This window comes from Cimex lectularius, unplaced genomic scaffold (assembly GCF_000648675.2).
Source record: "Cimex lectularius strain Harlan isolate CLEC.00 unplaced genomic scaffold, Clec_2.1 scaffold7, whole genome shotgun sequence".
Lineage (NCBI taxonomy): Eukaryota > Metazoa > Arthropoda > Insecta > Hemiptera > Cimicidae > Cimex > Cimex lectularius.
The window spans coordinates 3,855,315-3,873,222 of NW_019392731.1; the positions used below are offsets into that span (position 1 = coordinate 3,855,315).

A 17,908-nucleotide genomic window follows, 5' to 3' on the forward strand; every position below is an offset into this window, starting at 1 on the left:
GAATGGTGGATTCTAGGAGTAATAAATATTATATGTGTACAGTTCTCAAATAAATAGCTTTAAGAAGTTTTTGAAATCATACACTCTCATACAAGAACGGAACTTTATCTGAATTTATTAATTGGAATTTGTTTGTAAAATACCTTAATGTGAAAAATCAAATAGTTACCAGCGACAAAATAACTGACCAGTTTACAAAATTATAAATGGTATTTTAAAAGACGATCAGAGAAAACGCATATTTTTATGGGTTATAAGCCCCCTGAGTAGTAGTACCCTTCTGAAAAATCGTTGAAAGACGTGATTTGAATCGGTAACAAAATCTCGTAGACTGTGTGCAAACGTTCAATATTATGTTACACTCTTTTATTTTAATTTTTAATGTAATAATAAATTAATATCAATACTACCAGTCAATTTAATTAACAACAATAGAAGACAGTGCTACTAATGTCAGAATATGTAGATAACCTGATCAATTTTCATTAAGCCACCCTCATTACATACGTATTTATAAAATCCCCTAACAATTTTTCTTTTTCTGTAATAAATGTAATATGTGTGTATAAATGTGGTATTTAGTGACCGTTAATTAATGATTATTTGGAGATCGTGAGATGCGGTCTGGCGTGACGTAGGTTTAAAAAAAATGTTCTCTATCGTGCGTTTCGATCATTTTCAGGGCCCGGGATTTATAAACATTGTTTAAATTATACAAATACGTGTAAGATGTGAAAAACTAAATTTATACAATGATAGAAATTTTAGATGTAAACAAAGTATTTGTACTCTCAGTGTTTTTTTTTCTATGTACTTGTGACGTCATTGCTGTGTGTTGTTGAGAGTGCAGTTGGGTATAATGTTTATTGTTTATATACGTTGGCTTTTGAAGGAGTGGGGAAAGATGTAGGGATTGAAATCCATTATTCTATGAGGAGTCGGCTTCGTTGAGGTGAAAGGAGCCGACAATGGGATAAAATGGTATGTCGTTCAGCCTGGTTAGCGTTTCAGGATTATTACGGACGTGGATAATTAAGGAAAGAGTATTTCTTCTTCATTCAATTCTTCAACTATTTGTCCCTCTTTCCCTAATTATCCCCGTCTGTAATAATCCTGAAAGGTGAATCAGGCCGAACATCAAACCATTACCCAATTTATTCCATTGTCGGCTCTTTTCACCCCAAAAAAGCAGACTCCTCACAGAAAAATGGATTTCTAACCCTACTTCTTACACACCAGTTCAAAATCCATCGTATATGACAAAAACTAAATATCTCACTGGCACTCACACAACACTGAAAACAAACACTTTGATCCTTGAAGATGATCTCAATAAAGAACGAAACATGTGGTGATTAGTGACCGTTAGTCGATGATTAAGACACCATATCACATCTCACGATTTCCGAATAATTAAAAAATGAAACGTTGGGACGATAAACCAAATGTTTTTCTAAACCTACGTCACACCAGAAGATCTCCTCACGATCTCCAAATAATCAATAACTAATAAATGTAATGATAAAAAGGTTATTATCAACTCATTTTTTTTCAAAGGAGGCACGATATTGAGCGTCCAAGAAAATTTGCAATTTTCCAAAGTTACAGGTTTTTAATCAGTAAACCATCTATAAAAATTACTTGTGATGCTCTTTCCTTTATATAATCTTTGTAAATTGAGAGCTAAACGCTGAACGGGTGGAAATTTGCCGACACACTTAATTCCGCGAAGGGAGGAATTCGTTAACAGCTACAAAAATGATGAATGGCTTGTTTAGATGATCAATCATTCATTGATGAATAGATAATAGCTTATTGCCGTTTTAATATTCAGTGGTTTTATAAGTACATTCATTTCCAAAACTAATCCAACCGAAATTGAACATTTATCTTTTAACTTTGCTTCGAGGGTTAAAGGTAGCAATAAAGTAAATAAATAATTTGAAATATTCGGAAATATTGCATGCTTTCCTTATTCTATGTTTGCAGCGACGAACTTTATTGCCTATGATTATCGTTTTTATACATTAATAAAAAGTTTCTTGTTGCATTGTAAATTAACTTTATTTACAAACTAATCGCTACAAAAGGAAAATTGTAAATGACGAAGGTCGAAAATGAAACATGACTCCTTTCAATTTAACTTAGTCTTATTATTATTGCCGATAAAATAAACTGGTCAACAATGTGTAGGGATACAGCCAATTTTGTAGTATTTTCTTTCCCTAGCATTTTTATGATAAATACCGTTAAAATTTATTAGAAATTATTGATTTTACTGCAAGCAAATTTAATAAGGAATTATGAAAAATAACAAAATAAAAGTTTTAATTCCATAATGGTGTTTATTGTACACAATAATTTTTGTAAACAATTAACACCGTCGGCCAGGTCCCCCGCAGGGGTGCGTTATGCAGAGAAAGGTTGCTCAATGTGTCCCACATAGTCGAAGCATGTCGTGCCTTGGATCCCTACAGGGCGCTAGTAGGGATGCCGCCAGATTTAAAGAGAGTTCGCGGACACAGCAGCGAGTTTCAGGGTCTTCTGTTTCGCGTTTTAAAGGAATTCGAAATTTTTTATTGTATATAGAAATTAAGTTATGTGTTTGTTGTTTCTGTGTCTTGTATGAGTAAATGTATTTATTCACATGACGTAGCTTCTAGCCTCTCAGGTTGTATGTATGACTTGAGCTGATGGCGGGAATTTTATAAAAATACCCCGTCGACCCCAATATAGATTAGTTTATTATAGGGAAGAGTTAGATGGAGGAATATCGAGTACTCCATATATCAAGCAGTATGAGTGCGATTAATGTATATAGGATAAATGTATTTATTGGTGTGAATAAAATACTAAAAGTTTTTATACCATAATTTTATGTATTGGACGCAATAATATTTTTAAACAATTAATACCGTGTATAATGTCTTCTGTTAGCTAAAACCTCTGTGCACCTATTAGGGATACTGTTAATAAGGTTGTCACTAATTTCATAAGGAATTTCCCTACATAGATGTTTCAACGCTGCACTAAGATGTTGCAGATCGAATGGCTGCGGATGATGATCGAAGAGCCTTTTTGTGAAACACATCCCACATGTGCTCAATGGGATTTATGTCTGGAGACAATGGGGATGAGGCAGATGGGACATTCCTAGGTGTTCTTAACATTGATTAGGTCTGACATTGTCTTCCAGAATTCCAAAATCCTTGCCAATGAGATCTCTGTATTTCTCGAAAAAAATTTGGGTATAACGAACAGCAGTGAGGTTGCCTTCAACAATATGGACTGCCGTTCGTCCAACAGGGTAAATCCCAGCCCAGACCATTACACGGCCTCTTCCAAAGTGTAGCACAAACTAGGGCATTGTACGCATCCCCTGTTCTCCGTAAACTCTTCGGCGCGTGTAGTCACATATAGACAGAAACCCAACTCATCAGTATATACTGCATTCCAATTGGTGTTTTCTTCTAGACGCTCGTCCAATACTTTATCTAGGATCTGGCAGGCACTATGGAAAGGGTTCCGTTTTGCAGCAATGACAATATTTCTGTCCTCCATTAGCGTAATTCGCTGAGATCCACTACTAGGCCTCCTATAGGCACTTACAGTCTCTCGGATCCGGGCTAAAGCCCGGAAGACCACGCTCTGAGAAACGCCGACTACATCTGCGATATCCGCTTGACGGTGACCTCTATGACTCTTTCTCACAAAAATGTTGTGAACTTCTGGTAAAGATGATATCCTTCCAAGGTTAAAGAGAATACAAATGGATTAAAATGGTGAAGAGATAGAAAAGAACTTTGTTTACAAAATGAATAATTAACTAATTTCGTGGTCCGCTTGACCAATTAATATATTAAAATTAATTAAGGTTTTTAGTTGAGATACAAAAGTCAATGGCACGAGCGGGATTCGAGCCCACGATTTTCTACTTGATACGCCGCTGCTCTACCACTTGAGCTATCGTGACCTCGATCCACTCGGACACCATTTTCCATCTCTGAACCTTTTGAACCCCACCTTTTGAATTTTCCCTCATTTTTGAAAAATGGCTGGTTCGAATACCGCTCGTGCCATTGACTTTTTCATCTCAACTAAAAAACTTAATTAATTGTGATATATTAATTGGTCAAGCGGACCACGAAATTAATGAATTTAATGATTTGGAATGAAGTATACTTCAGTAAAGCTCTCCATGAGTGACCATTTCATTTGTCGTCGAGAATCCAATCTGATTACACGACATTTGAAAAATGGCAAAAAGGAGGGAAAATTCAAAAGGTGGGGTTGAGATGGGAAGTTGGTGCCCGAGTGGATCGAGGTAACGATCGCTCAAGTGGTAGAGCAGCGGCGTATCAAGCCGAAGATCGTGGATTCGAATCCCGCTCGTGCCAATGACTTTTTTATCTCAACTAAAAACCTTAAATAAAATGAATAATATTCTTCATGGTTACTATTCTTAGTTAGTAATCATTGTAATTAATAAATCCCTTATTAAAAATGAGGAATAACATTTGCTTGTTTTTGATTTGTGTTTTCTATTTTGTTTTATCCAACCAACAAGATTATCTGGATTAATTTAATTAAAATTATTAAAACAAGAATAAATTACAAATATCCCTATTTATTTTTGAGCAGTTTAGTAAAACTTTGGTATCTAGTTAAAAAAACTTCAGTTTATCATTTGTCCAAATTTTGTATCATGCTCACACCTGAGGATAAATCTCTATGTATAACAAATTCGTTCTCAATATGGTAAAATGGGGAATCTTAGAAAATTGACACACAAAGGAAAAGAGGGTTTATTTAGCCTACGTTCCTAATTACATACAAAGATCATTGTGCAAAATTAGTTCATAATCTGATGTATTATCAACTCTAAAACACAGTTGCAAATTTACTTTAACTGCAGCTATTGTATGGTGTACAATAGTAAATGGGAAACTTAGAAATTAGTTTTCCTGGGGGTGAAAAACCATCACCTCCGATATCGATCGACATGGACCTTTCAGATTCTGTGCAGCAATTGGTTGAATCGGAGGGGAATGTTTTATTGTAAACGGCATTCTGCCTCACCCTTCATACTTGCTGGATTTCTCATTTTAGTTAGTTCCAGCCATTAAAGGGATACGATAGGATACGAAGAACAGCAATGGATTCTTAATGCCACATACTTACAAGTTATTGTAGGACGCAGAACAAATTTACTATTGTAAAATGTTTTAAAATATATTTATATCATATTCAACACAAAAGTAATTAATACAGATTATTAGAAGAAAAAGTATTCAGTTTCTTTGTCAGGATCTACATCTTCTTCCAGTCTCCTTATGACTTCACAATGGACGAAACAATAAGTTGAAGCATTGAATGTAGACGATCATATTTTTACACATAGACTTTGTGAATTAGTAATTGATTCATTGTCTTGATGAAGAAGACAAATTCCAAGAAAGCTTGTGGAAATGCGTTTTTTCTTTTGTTAAAATTGGCCAAAATACCAGAAAGAAGAACCAAGCCGGTAGTAATATGCTGTGAAAATAATCATAACATTCAGTAGCGTCGATGTTCTGGAAAAAAACATAAACAAAGGATTTTATTGCTCAAAACCTGCTTCTCATATAACGTTTTTAAGAATCAATTAGCCCATTCCATTTGGTCGCCTATTGAGTTAATCATTCTGAATATGTGCGATACTGGAATTATTGGTTTCGTTCATTACAAGAAACAAGAATGCTTCATGCAAGAAAAAAGAAAAAGAAAAATGCTTGTTATTTCAGTGGGATGGTATTCGACTTTTGGATTATTTAACAGTGTGTCGCTACGTTTTCTTCAGTTTTTCATTTATGAACATTGTTGAAAAGAACCAACTTTTCTTCCCTCTATATCAATCTTTTTAATAAATTGGTCTTTTATTTACGTTTTCGAAGGGAATCATATATGATCGGACATGGGTTCAATAAATTATTCTAATATAACATATATATATATATATATATATATATATATATTGACCCCGCGGAAGGGAGGTGTTTTTCTTCGTCAGTTAAGTTCGATATTTCGTATTATTACAAGTTGTGGCTAATTTAAAAAGTGAATTTTAAACATTTAATGATTATATAATAATATTGTTAATCACTCACTTAAATTGTTAGGAAAAGTTATATGTGTAATTTATTGATACTTTAAAAATAATACTATCCGTAAGTTGATTTCTCGGTTCAATAGTCGAAAGTATGGTAAAAAAGATGCAAAGAGCTCCGATATCCTTCGACCGTTGATTATAAAAAAATTAAAGCTTCTAGGTTGTCAATCAATCAAAATTTGTAATAAATTGATCCACCCTCAACGACACCAAGCAAATATGACACAAAAGCGTTTAAACGCATCCGAAAGCAACTGGGTATGAGTTTCAGAGTGATATATATATATATATATATATATANAATGTAAAGCATGTCAAATTGAACCGACTAGAAAGTCAACATTTGACTCCAGCTAATACAAAACCAATCATCACTACATCGATAAGTATATGGACGATCCTCATGTATGGACTCATTCTACTACTATCTGGGTATGGAATCATCCGGTATATCTTCGCACGACAGCAACTTGCAGCAGCTGCCGCCTCCGAAAATCAACATTCTCCGAATGTTTCATCTAGGGGTGGAGGAGTTACGCCTGCACGAAACCACTAATGCAGCAACAAACGATTCTTCCCATATACAAATTCCGAGAATAGATTATAAGCATAAAATGTAGATTGTATTGTATGACCCCTTTCTTTCGCAGATCCTCTCGGGACTCCGAACAGTACAGACACTTTAAATTAGAACCCTTGTGTAAAGTTGTAGTTTATATTGAATAAACCTTATTTTTAAAAAATTAGTTTCTTACATCGAAACCATAACTTATATATATATAAGATATATCTAGAAGCTTTAATTTTTTTATAATCAACGGTCGAAGGATATCGGAGCTCTTTGCATCTTTTTTACCATACTTTCGACTATTGAACCGAGAAATCAACTTACGGATAGTATTATTTTTAAAGTATCATTAAATTACACATATAACTTTTCCTAACAATTTAAGTGAGGGTTCCCTCTTTACGGTAATATATAATCATTAAATGTTTAAAATTCACTTTTTAAATTAGCCACAACTTGTAATAATACGAAATATCGAACTTAACTGACGAAGAAAAACACCTCCCTTCCGCGGGGTCAATGTTGACTAAAGGATCCCTTTCTCCCACTGCTACCTAAAAGAACTATCGAGGAATTGACTCTTCTTTTTTCCAGGCTCGAAAAGTGCCCAACCCTTAACGTAGTTTAGCACTTTCCGGGGTTTCTATTCGCCAATTCTTTAAGCGTCAAATTCGCTTTTAAGAAGAAGCTGTACTGTTTCAATCACAAAGGACGTGCTGCAATTTCTCCAGTTTCTGCATCGTCATGACAGAGGCGGCAAGTTTCAATCTGGTTTTCCTGTTTTCTATAGTAATTAAATTGGTTTTAGCCAGTATAGACCAAATATTTCCTCAGTTCCTGCCTACTAAAAGTTAGGTAAATGTTTGCTGGATGAGTTGTTAGTAAAATTCTTTGACGGTTTTTCATCTGCAGACTTTGTTCAGTGTGAAATCATTTCCTTCTCCTTGATCCTCAATAACACCTTAACTAATTATATTTTAGAGTTGGTAAACAATAATGACTAAATATACTTTGAGGCAAAACAGAAGAAAGATAAAATTGAGTTATTGGAAAACTTTTGGGATTTATTTTTCACCTCAATATTTATTGGCCTTTATTTCTATTTGTGTTTTTTTTTTAATTTTCAAACTTTCGACGTTTAGCAAAATTATTTTTTTTATGGAAAGTCGGCTGTAATGTAAAAATAACGAATTCTTTTTATAATAAGACGTTTTATTTTCTTTCATAGTACAAAAAGCTGTACTACTTTTTGTATTAGTAATGTAACGCTTAAGATGTGCTAAAAACCAATCATGTTTTTGATAGAAGGATAGTAAAACCAAAATATAGTACAAGAAAAAATAATCAATTTTCTACCCATAAAATTTAATAAAAACATAATTAAACATTATTTTTATTCTACTGTTATTATGTTTTGTTACAAGACTTATGTCGAATCCTTTGTTTTAACATCGTAATTTTCAAAGTGCCTTTTTTTAAATAATGTACTATTGACCGGAAAGACAACAGGCAGCAAGCCTCCCCTTATTTTATCTAATTGTTCCGGTTTGAGATATAAATAAAACATTGAAAAGCGAACTTGCGTTGATGATTAAGTTCTTGTTATAATCTTAGTTTCAATTGACAGATTTGTTAAAAATAATCAATTTAGACCAACTATACATATTTTGAATAACGTTTGTCATCGATTTTAGTTGGGAAAAAATTTCTATTTATTTTTGGACCATCAAAGTTTGCTACCTGTCCTTAGGACAAATTTTATATAAAATTGTGGCTTACGATTAGCTAACAGAAATATTAGTTTAATAAAGGTTTAATTTTTGGTTTCTATGGCAATAACCATCGAATAATCATGAATGCCAATTGTCTAGTTTGTAGCCATTCCTGAAACTAGCCTTGTGTTTGCAAACATGCCCGTTGTCATAATATTGTTAGATTTACATTATTACCATTGAACAAAAGCGATTATCGTTTTCAGTTTCGCCGATGATCTGGGTGCCGAATCAGCTCGTAGGAGCTCCAGCGGGGACGGACGTGACCATTGAGTGCAACACGGAGGCCTACCCGAAGGCGATCAGCTACTGGGTCTATGAGGGCGTCATGCTGCTCCCGACCAAAAAGTACATATCAAACATACAGGAAAACTCTTATAGGACATACATGAAACTGACAGTGAGAAACCTCACGAGCCGAGACTTCGGCAGCTACAGGTGCATATCGAAAAACTCGCTAGGAGAGACGGAAGGGTCTATTAGACTTTACGGTAAGGACTGGCATTATCGTTATTTTAATGGAATTTAAACTACAACGGATTTATATCAACGGTATTTCGACCAAGGAGGATAAATTCCGGTCAATCCATCGTCAATATTTCATCGAAGAGTATACGGCTCATTTACGCTGTTGTTAAATCAAATAATTACTAAATCAAATAACGATATATTACTATTTGCGCTAATATCTCAAATATGGTGTTCGGCTGGGTGAAAGAGTTAACATGATAAATATATACAAAAAATATTGAATAATGAAAGAAAAATGAAATAGTGTAATCGTAAAAAAAAAAATTATAAGGAAACGTAAACAAGAAAGAATAAGGTAACTTTCCTTTCTTGCTCCGGGAAAGCAGGCATCGAGACTATGCAGGACTTCGGACCCAAATCAAACTGGCGAGAAGAGTGGTTTGGAGAGAAAGAAGAATTTTTAAGATAGAGAAAATGGTAGGTAAAGAAACGGGTAAATAGCTCACATAGCAGCTAAGACCAACAGCCATGAGAGATCGAAAAATAACAATCTCTTCTTGTCCGGACGGAAGGAAAAAACAAAAACAATTAGGAAGTTGCTGTACAAAGTTATGAAACTCATAACGTCCCGAAAGATACTTCTAGCGACATATAGTAAATTATTTATTTTTGTAAGCACAATTTTTCTAAAATAAAAATTTAGTTAATCTTAAATGTAGTAAGATGAATGCTAATAATACTTCTTTCATTTAATTAAACTTTATGTAAGGTATTAGTTGAAAAGGAAAAAGTTAGACTTGAGCTATTGTGATTAAGTGGCTAGAGCAGCGGCACATTGAGCCGAGGGTCGTGAGTTCAAATCCCGCTCGTGACACTAAATTTTTCATTTCAACCAACATCTTACGTAAAGATTAATTAGTTGATAAAAGGTATTTGGTCCATCGGAACACAAATATAATCGAATTAATAATGCTTTATTTTTATTATATCAATTTGTTCTATTATCATAATTAGTATTATCCAAAGCTGATGAATCAATAACAAAAGAAATTCAAAAGTATAAACACATATCACAGGTCGGTGACAATAAAAAGTTCAAAAAGGGCATAAAAAACCACTGGGATGAATGGCTTGACAGATTTCCTTACTTTCAATCCGAAGAGTCTGGAAACTGAAAGTAACAACCCATGATAACATATCAAGTTGTCTTTTCTATTTCACGGTGTACATCTCTTACAATTTCAGCTCCGTGGGATCTTTCAATTCCGACATGCTGTCAGGATTTTGGGTGTAATCGGATCTATTGAAAAAACGATTAAAAAAGTTTAAACTTTCTATTTTAATTTTTATTTACATTTATTGTTTTGGTAAATAAGTTGGTATATAATTGTTGTATATGTGTGTTGTTATATTAACTATATGTATTAACTGATGCTTGGCAAAAAAATGCGAATATAATGCTGTCTACACTGGGAGCTGCTCAAAGGAAACTAATTAGTGACTCGAGTTACCGATGTAACTGGGACACCACAAAGGACGTCACTACTGATTACTGAAGAATTATTAACGCGTTAATTCAGTTCAAGGCAACTCATTCCCAAGTCACTAGTAACTAATATTGCCCAGTTTGGAGAGGTTTTTCAAAATCGACCATAAACAGGTGAAAAAATTCTGTTTTATACTACTTTCCGCTTCTTAGATAGCTACTCGAAATATTCTGACAATGACAAGAGAGGAAAAACATGAACGCAAAATTTTCTTGGCATTATTTCTCTTCTGTAGTGTCTATAAGACAGTAAAATGGCAGCTTCATTGCTTGGATCATCACTGGAATTATCACTGGAATTTCATTTTTTTTTTAAATAGTAGCTTCGTGTGTTGATCCGCCCCTGATTCCAGTCATAAACCATTTCCTTTTCTTATAAGTAGCTCCGTTTGTAGACTCTTAAATTAAATTTTCTTTATAATTTCTATAAACAATAGACGAAAAAAGAATATAGCTATATTTATTTGTATTCAATTTGTTGTGTTAATAAAAGATTAGTTTTCATAAATTAAATTATTTCATTAAGTTATGTTACTAGTAATAATTTAGTAGGCATACCATTAAACCGAATTATATGTTCTGAACTGTTTGTAGGGTATGGAAAAGAACAACATAAAAAACTATGAAATAAACTGTTCTAGCTTACTGGGTCTTGCTTCTTGCTTTTGAACTCCTTTCTTTGCACATAATGATTGACTCATAACAGACCTGTTTTGATGAATATAATTTAAACGTCAGGATGATTACAAAAAAAAATTCCTTTGCTGAAAAATGGTGGCAATGTCTAAGAAATTAAAGACGGTGTCTTAAAAACGAAAGGGAAAATTTGAAATTGTAATATAATTCATAGCGTATCATCCTTGACTATATTATTCATCTTACGTGCAACTTATAAGATGTGTGCAGCAAATGTGACGATAAAAGAAAACCTATAATTCCAAACCTGATAAAAAGTAGATTGGAGAAATCACCCAATAGAGAATTGGTGACAATCCCTTATTCGGTATCACACACTGCAACAGATCTTTGGGAAATTTTAGCTCAAATGTGGTAGATTATTAAGTAAGGAAAACCATTGAAATATAATTAAAAAATACAGGAAAAAAGTTAAGATTAAATTTATTAGAAAAAGTATACATGACTATCCATAATTATAATGTAAATTTGCAAAATGATAAAAACAATTGTATATAGTAACATGATAGACATTTATTAAAAAGAAAATGTAAAAAAATATAAGCAAAACATACGGGAGTAATAATTGATAAGATATAATATACTTATATTTTAACACCAAAAACTAATGTAAACAAAAAGATGTTTTAAAGGATAGAAATGTAATTACCCCCGTAGAAGATTCATGTCATCATGTCGAAATCGTTCTGTTAACAAATAAATTTCCATGCTGCATTGTTCAACAACCTAGAATACAAATAATAATTTTTTTTTTAGAAATATTCTGAAATCAAGTTGGCTCTGAATACCTAGGGGAAACTTTATAAAGAAACGCATTAGAGTTCGTGGTCCGATTGATGAAATAACTTTTTTCAATTAATTAATCTTTATGTAAGGAATTGGTTGAGATAAAAGTCAGTGTCACTAGCGAGATTCGAACCCACGACCTTCGGCTAAATACGCCGCTGCTCTACCACTTGAGCATCGTGACCTCGATTCACTCGGACACCAACTTCCCATCTCAACCCCACCTTTTGAATTTTCCCTCCTTTTTGCCATTTTTTAAGTATCGTGTAATCTATTTGATTCTCCGCTCGTGACACTGACTTTTTTATCTTAACTAAAATCTTAATTAATTGAAAGGTATTAATTGGTCAAACGGACCTCGAAAACTACTGAATTTTATTCGTATATTTAGGATTTGAAATTTTTTAACACACGTATTACTAAATTTGAGTATAGATTTTTTTTATTATAACTGAGATTTGGTTTTGTTGTAGCCAAAAATCGAATAGAATACACGACATTTGAAAAATGGCAAAAAGAAGGGAAAATTCGAAAGGTAGGTTGAGATGGGAAGTTTGTATCCGAGTGGATCGAAGTCACGATAACTCAAGTGGTAGACCAGCGGCGTATTTAGCCGAATGTCGTGGGTTCGAATCCCGCTTGTGACACTGACTTTTTATCTCAACCAATTCCTTACATAAAGATTAATTTATGAAGAAACGAAAAGTTTTTACAGAAGATGGCGCAAGGGTAATAAGCTCTGGGGTTAGTTGAAAACAAAGTAAAAATGGTCGACTCGATTATCTAATCCATAAGAAATTTTAAGCGCTGTTAAAAAAGCGCTTTGGTTAAAAATACATTTAAATAACATTACCTTTTGCAATGGTAATGTCTATAAACATTATTTAATAAACTTGAAAGGCTCCAAACGTGAGTAGTCGGTGGTAAGAATTTCCAGCAAAAATGATAAACGGTGGAATAGCTGAAAAAACGTAGGTCTTTATATTCACCCATAAAGAAATAGTTGATTAGCTTACCACTCAAATCAGAGAAGGTAAGCATAAACTCTCCGATTAACCCTTTTCGGAAAACTCGAGATAAGACCGAAACGGAAAAATAGTTCTCATGTGTCTAAAACATTCGGGATTAGCTGATCAACTAAGGTACGGAAGTGGAGAAACAAGAAATTGACAAAAATTTGTAAATCGTACTTTAAGAGATTGTAGACGTTCGAGTAGGTTATTCTTCTAACAAAAGCCACAACCCTAGAATAATATTTGAAAATAGACGAGAGTGAGAAACAAAGGTAGGCTAAGTAGAGTTGTGGAAACCGCATAATCGGAAGGCACGGAAGCAAAGTACAACACCAATACATTATTAATCGAAGGTTAAAAAAAAATAGTCTAGGTTCGAGAAGCCCCATACTATTTATTGGGTCATTAATGTAACTATTTTTTTAAGCTCCAAATAATTTATGTTTACTGTACTGTCAACGAGTGCTGTGGCTTGACGCGTTTGTATGGTCTGGTTAGGTGATCAATGTCTAAATTCGATTATTTACTTTTACCTTAACGTTGATGAGCTAATGCGACTTCTGCTGTTACCAGGAGGATTAGGAACCGACCCTATCTTAACAATAACCCTAACCTAACCTAACTCGACCCTAACCCTACACATACCTGGAATAATCTTAACCTATGTTAACCCTCATTCTGATCCTAACTCTTCCTAACATAACCTAACATGTCCGTAACCTTCCCGGTTACACACTATCAATAATGGTCACGAAAAAATTGTATCTTGCCCGAAAATATATGCATGTTTAAATCTGTTTATCGTATCCGAATCACCAATTAGCAGATCACAGATGAAAGTTGGGCAGAAAAAAGAAAACCTAACCTAATCATAGCCATAACCCTACCAAAATTAACCTAACCTTCCTTAATTTAACACATCTTACCCTTCTTAACCTTCCTAGTAATGCAATAATGGTCATGCAAAAAATTATTGTGTGTCCTGCCCAAAATCATATCTATTCTTCCATCCATCTATCGAATCCGAATCATAAGGTTGATTGATTTTTTTATATGCTAGTGTGCCTTATTTTATATTCAAGCACTCTTTATGTTTTGCTAGTTTTACAGTTTTACAGCTCCACCAGCCGCTTACACCATAGAGTCGTCATATTGGTCTGTTTTAAACCCTTTCAATTGAAGATTTATATTGATTGTAAAACAAATAAGAACTATAAATAATAAAGATTATAAGCTATTTACGTTTCAATTATGTTTCAGAAATACCGTTACCTTCTCAACAGCCTAGGACCACAGAGATCGGAAACAGGGCCGGCAAGGACAGTAAGTTCTTCCAAATATATTGCAAATGAAGACCACATCGTTGAAAATCAAGGCTTTTTTTTAAACTGGAAAGGTATATCTGGACAAAATCAATGAAGCAGGTGGGGGTAGAACTACTTAGCCGGAGGGTAAGTGCCCCCGGAGGTAGTAAAACGCACCTTCCCTGTCAAGGGGAAAAAAGGGAGATACTTCCTGGCGGCACCTACAACTACTGCCGAGAAGTAATACCTTTTAAAGGGTTTTCCTCGCACCCAGATCGGTCGGCTAAACGATCGAAATAGGGCTAATTTACCGTTCACCTATGTCGAAGAGGCTGTGAAAATTTCATAGAATGATTGTGCAATTAAAATTTTCCCTTTGCTGCAAGTCTGACGCTTTGTTTTTTATTTACTCCGTAATTTTAATGAATTTTGAATTCGAAGAGAGAATTAATGCTGCCACTGTAAAATAATAATTAAATCACGATCTAAATTAAAATGAACACAGATAAAAAAGGTACTTGGTATTAATAGCGTTCTGGAATAAACTGATTTAACAGACCGAGTGCTCAACAGGTTAATTGAAATCATTATGTTTATTCAATACTAATATTGGCACAGAGCAAACGAATTAGTATCAGTGATTCAATCCGACAAATACTAAGTAAAGCCGATATACGTCAACGTCACATTAAAAACCACAAATTGTTTTAACACTAGGTACAAACGTTTTTTAGCATTTTTTATTTATGTACACTACAAATAATAAGCAATGGTCTATCAAAAAATAACGATCTTTATTGAGATCATCCTCAGGGATATATAAACATTGTTTAAATGTTACAAATACATATAACAAATGAGTATGAATTTATACAATGATGTACACAATATAGAAATTTTAGTTTTAATCAAAGTATTTGTACACACTCTAATCCGTATTTTGGACAAACCTAACCAAATCTAACACGTTCTAAAATACTAACCCTACCCAAATTTACCTTAATCTAATCTCAATCTTATCTCTATAAACCTACCTAACCTATATGACCTAAACTAATCCTTATATTAACATAACCTACCCATAACCGTAATCTGTACTAACATTAATCTCAAAATAAACTATAACTATTCTTTCCTAATCAATCTCTTATCCTAACTCTCCTTACTTAATCTAACCAAACTGTTTGTATACTCAGCAAGAACTCTAACCCTAGAAACCTAACCGTAAAATTAAATCTTACCTAACCTAAACTAACCTTCCCTAACCCTAACCTCACCCTATCCTTAACACTAACCCGCGTATAATAAGACCTAACCTTTTTTTACCCTACCTAACTCGAAATGATCCTATCTTATTGATAGGACTAACTATTCCTCTCCTGAACCCCTCATGAGCCGAAACCTTCTCCCTAACGCGAATTCGTCGACACGAAAATGGTCAAGATAAAGATGTGTGTATCCTATCCAAAAACGTCCGTCGGTTTCTCAGAAAGAACAGAAGAAATTGGTAAAATTCATAATTTCTTGTAGGTGAGACTTGTCGAAATTTTTGAGCATTAGTCTGTCAATTTAACCTCAAATATACACAAATCCACTTCAACCAACTTATGTACAACAATTTGGGGAAATAATTTTTAAAAAAGTAAAGATTTTTATACGTCTAATTTTGATGTTTATAGAATGAACATCTTCGTTAAATAGAAGCAGAAAATATTTTAAACTTTGCACCAGTTTTCAGACAAAAAAAAACTTGGTGTTTTTAATCCAAGAAAATTGTAAATCACATTTCAGATATTTTGAAAAGTTCAAAAAAATTATACTTAAAATATTTTTGGAATTTATAAAGCTTACAAGGAAATGAATGCAACTTAAGAATTTTGAATGAAAACAGTAAATATAAAACCTTTAAACTTTAACTTTGAGGAGTAATTAAGGAAAGCAAAAATAGAGAAATAAAGAAATTAAAAAAAGTTATTATATTCAGTGACAATTCATCAGTGTAGTAATCAATTCAATGTTTTTTCAACACTTTTCTACAGAAAAATAATCGGCAATGTAGATAAACGTATAGGTAGGTATATTTCCAAAGCTGCAAGATTTTTTCCGCTGGGTGGTTTCTCAAAGTAAAGAGTAAAGGGTAAAGTATTTAACTATACTTTAGTAAAGCTTTTCCCTTAACCTACCCTTCCCAGTTATATGCTTAAAAAAGAATAAAAAGTGGCAAGTATCCTAAGGAACGTTTGAATAGCTCATGGAGCACGTAAATGCCTCATACCTCTTGTACTGGTCGGCAGTTTAATTGGAAAGGGGGGCCCATTCTTGCGCTAAATATAAGTGTCGCTATAACGATTAATTTACCTACTTGAGAACAGTTTTTATACCAATTAGTTTAACTAATAATAACATCAAAAATTTCCTATATTTGCCATGTTTAAAAAATTAACTGAGTTCTCATGTTTTGGTTAATAATTTACTCATTTATTCAGAACCGTCAGTAGACTCCTATGTTGAAAATTGAAAGCTTTGTGTTCAAATAATACAGTATTCAAGTCATTAATTTAGCTTTATCTGAATTGCCATATTAGTTTACATGCAATCGCGATGTGATGTCACTTTAATATTTATTAGAACTTTTCGCATCCTCGAACCATCGTGAGGGTTAAAACTGCGAGCATTAAATTTTATATTTCTCCCCAAAATCGAAGAATGCCAAACGCAAACTATCGTAAATCCAGCACGGCATGAATAGGACTATAAATATTTCATTGATCTTCAGGATTAGGATCAAGCAGAACAGAAAGACATAAAAAAGTAGTGTACTTCGTCGAAACTTCAGAATTAAACGTGTTGTTCCTAAATCTTAACAATATATTGATATTTAATAGTAAAGTATTATCGCAGTATATTTTATATTCTTACGGGTTTGGAAACGAAAAGAATCTGACCTATTTTACTTGGCTGCTGTTAAAAAGAGGGTGATCCCTGTGATAACAAATGGGAGAAGCCCAATGTGGCTGTCTTACAGTGATAAACTATTTAAATGTGTGCGAGTGATTTCCTACCGTAAATCTTTTCCTAATTCGGATTTTAATTTGTCCCAAAGCAAAGTGAAATGTTTTTAGTGAGTAAATTGACAACATCATTGAGTTTAGTAAAAATATAATAATTAAATTATTTTTCGTGTTTAAAGTATTGGTTTTAATGTTTAACCTGTTAGAAGTAATAAAATCTTACCTAATTAGATAAAGCTGTACTTCTACTACTGACAAAAGCATAAAACATTAAAATGAATGTCTCATGTAAAATATTTTAATAAAAATTTCTACCTCCCTCAAGCCATCATGAATATTGTCGTTACTTAGAATGTATCAACATACTCTCAAAGATTAAAAAAACTGGTCACTCGTAATTATTTATTTTCCATAAAACTAGGTATAAGGATTAATAATTCATTTCAATTAATTAATCCTTTTATGTAAGGTTTTGGTCGAAATGAAAACGTTAGTGTCACTACGGCTAGCCGAAGGCCGTGGGTTCGAATCCCGCTCGTGTCACTAACTTTTTCATTTCGACCAAAACCTTATATAAAAGATTAATTAATTGA

The 17,908-nt window shown here is 33.3% G+C and overlaps 1 protein-coding gene across 4 annotated transcripts in view; it reads left to right on the forward strand.

Annotated features, from left to right (window-relative positions):
* LOC106668645 (lachesin-like) overlaps positions 1-17,908 on the forward strand; it is a 75,247-nt gene that overhangs the window by 48,732 nt on the left and 8,607 nt on the right. For 2 of the 4 annotated variants that reach the window (XM_024226797.1, XM_014397583.2), the window contains exons 6-7: positions 8,695-8,979; positions 14,261-14,323. In XM_024226797.1, coding sequence (XP_024082565.1) covers positions 8,695-8,979; positions 14,261-14,323 — 348 coding nt within the window. Of the gene's footprint in view, positions 1-8,694; positions 8,980-14,260; positions 14,397-17,908 lie in introns of all 4 variants that reach the window. The other 2 variants (XM_024226798.1, XM_014397584.2) reach the window with 2 other exon arrangements.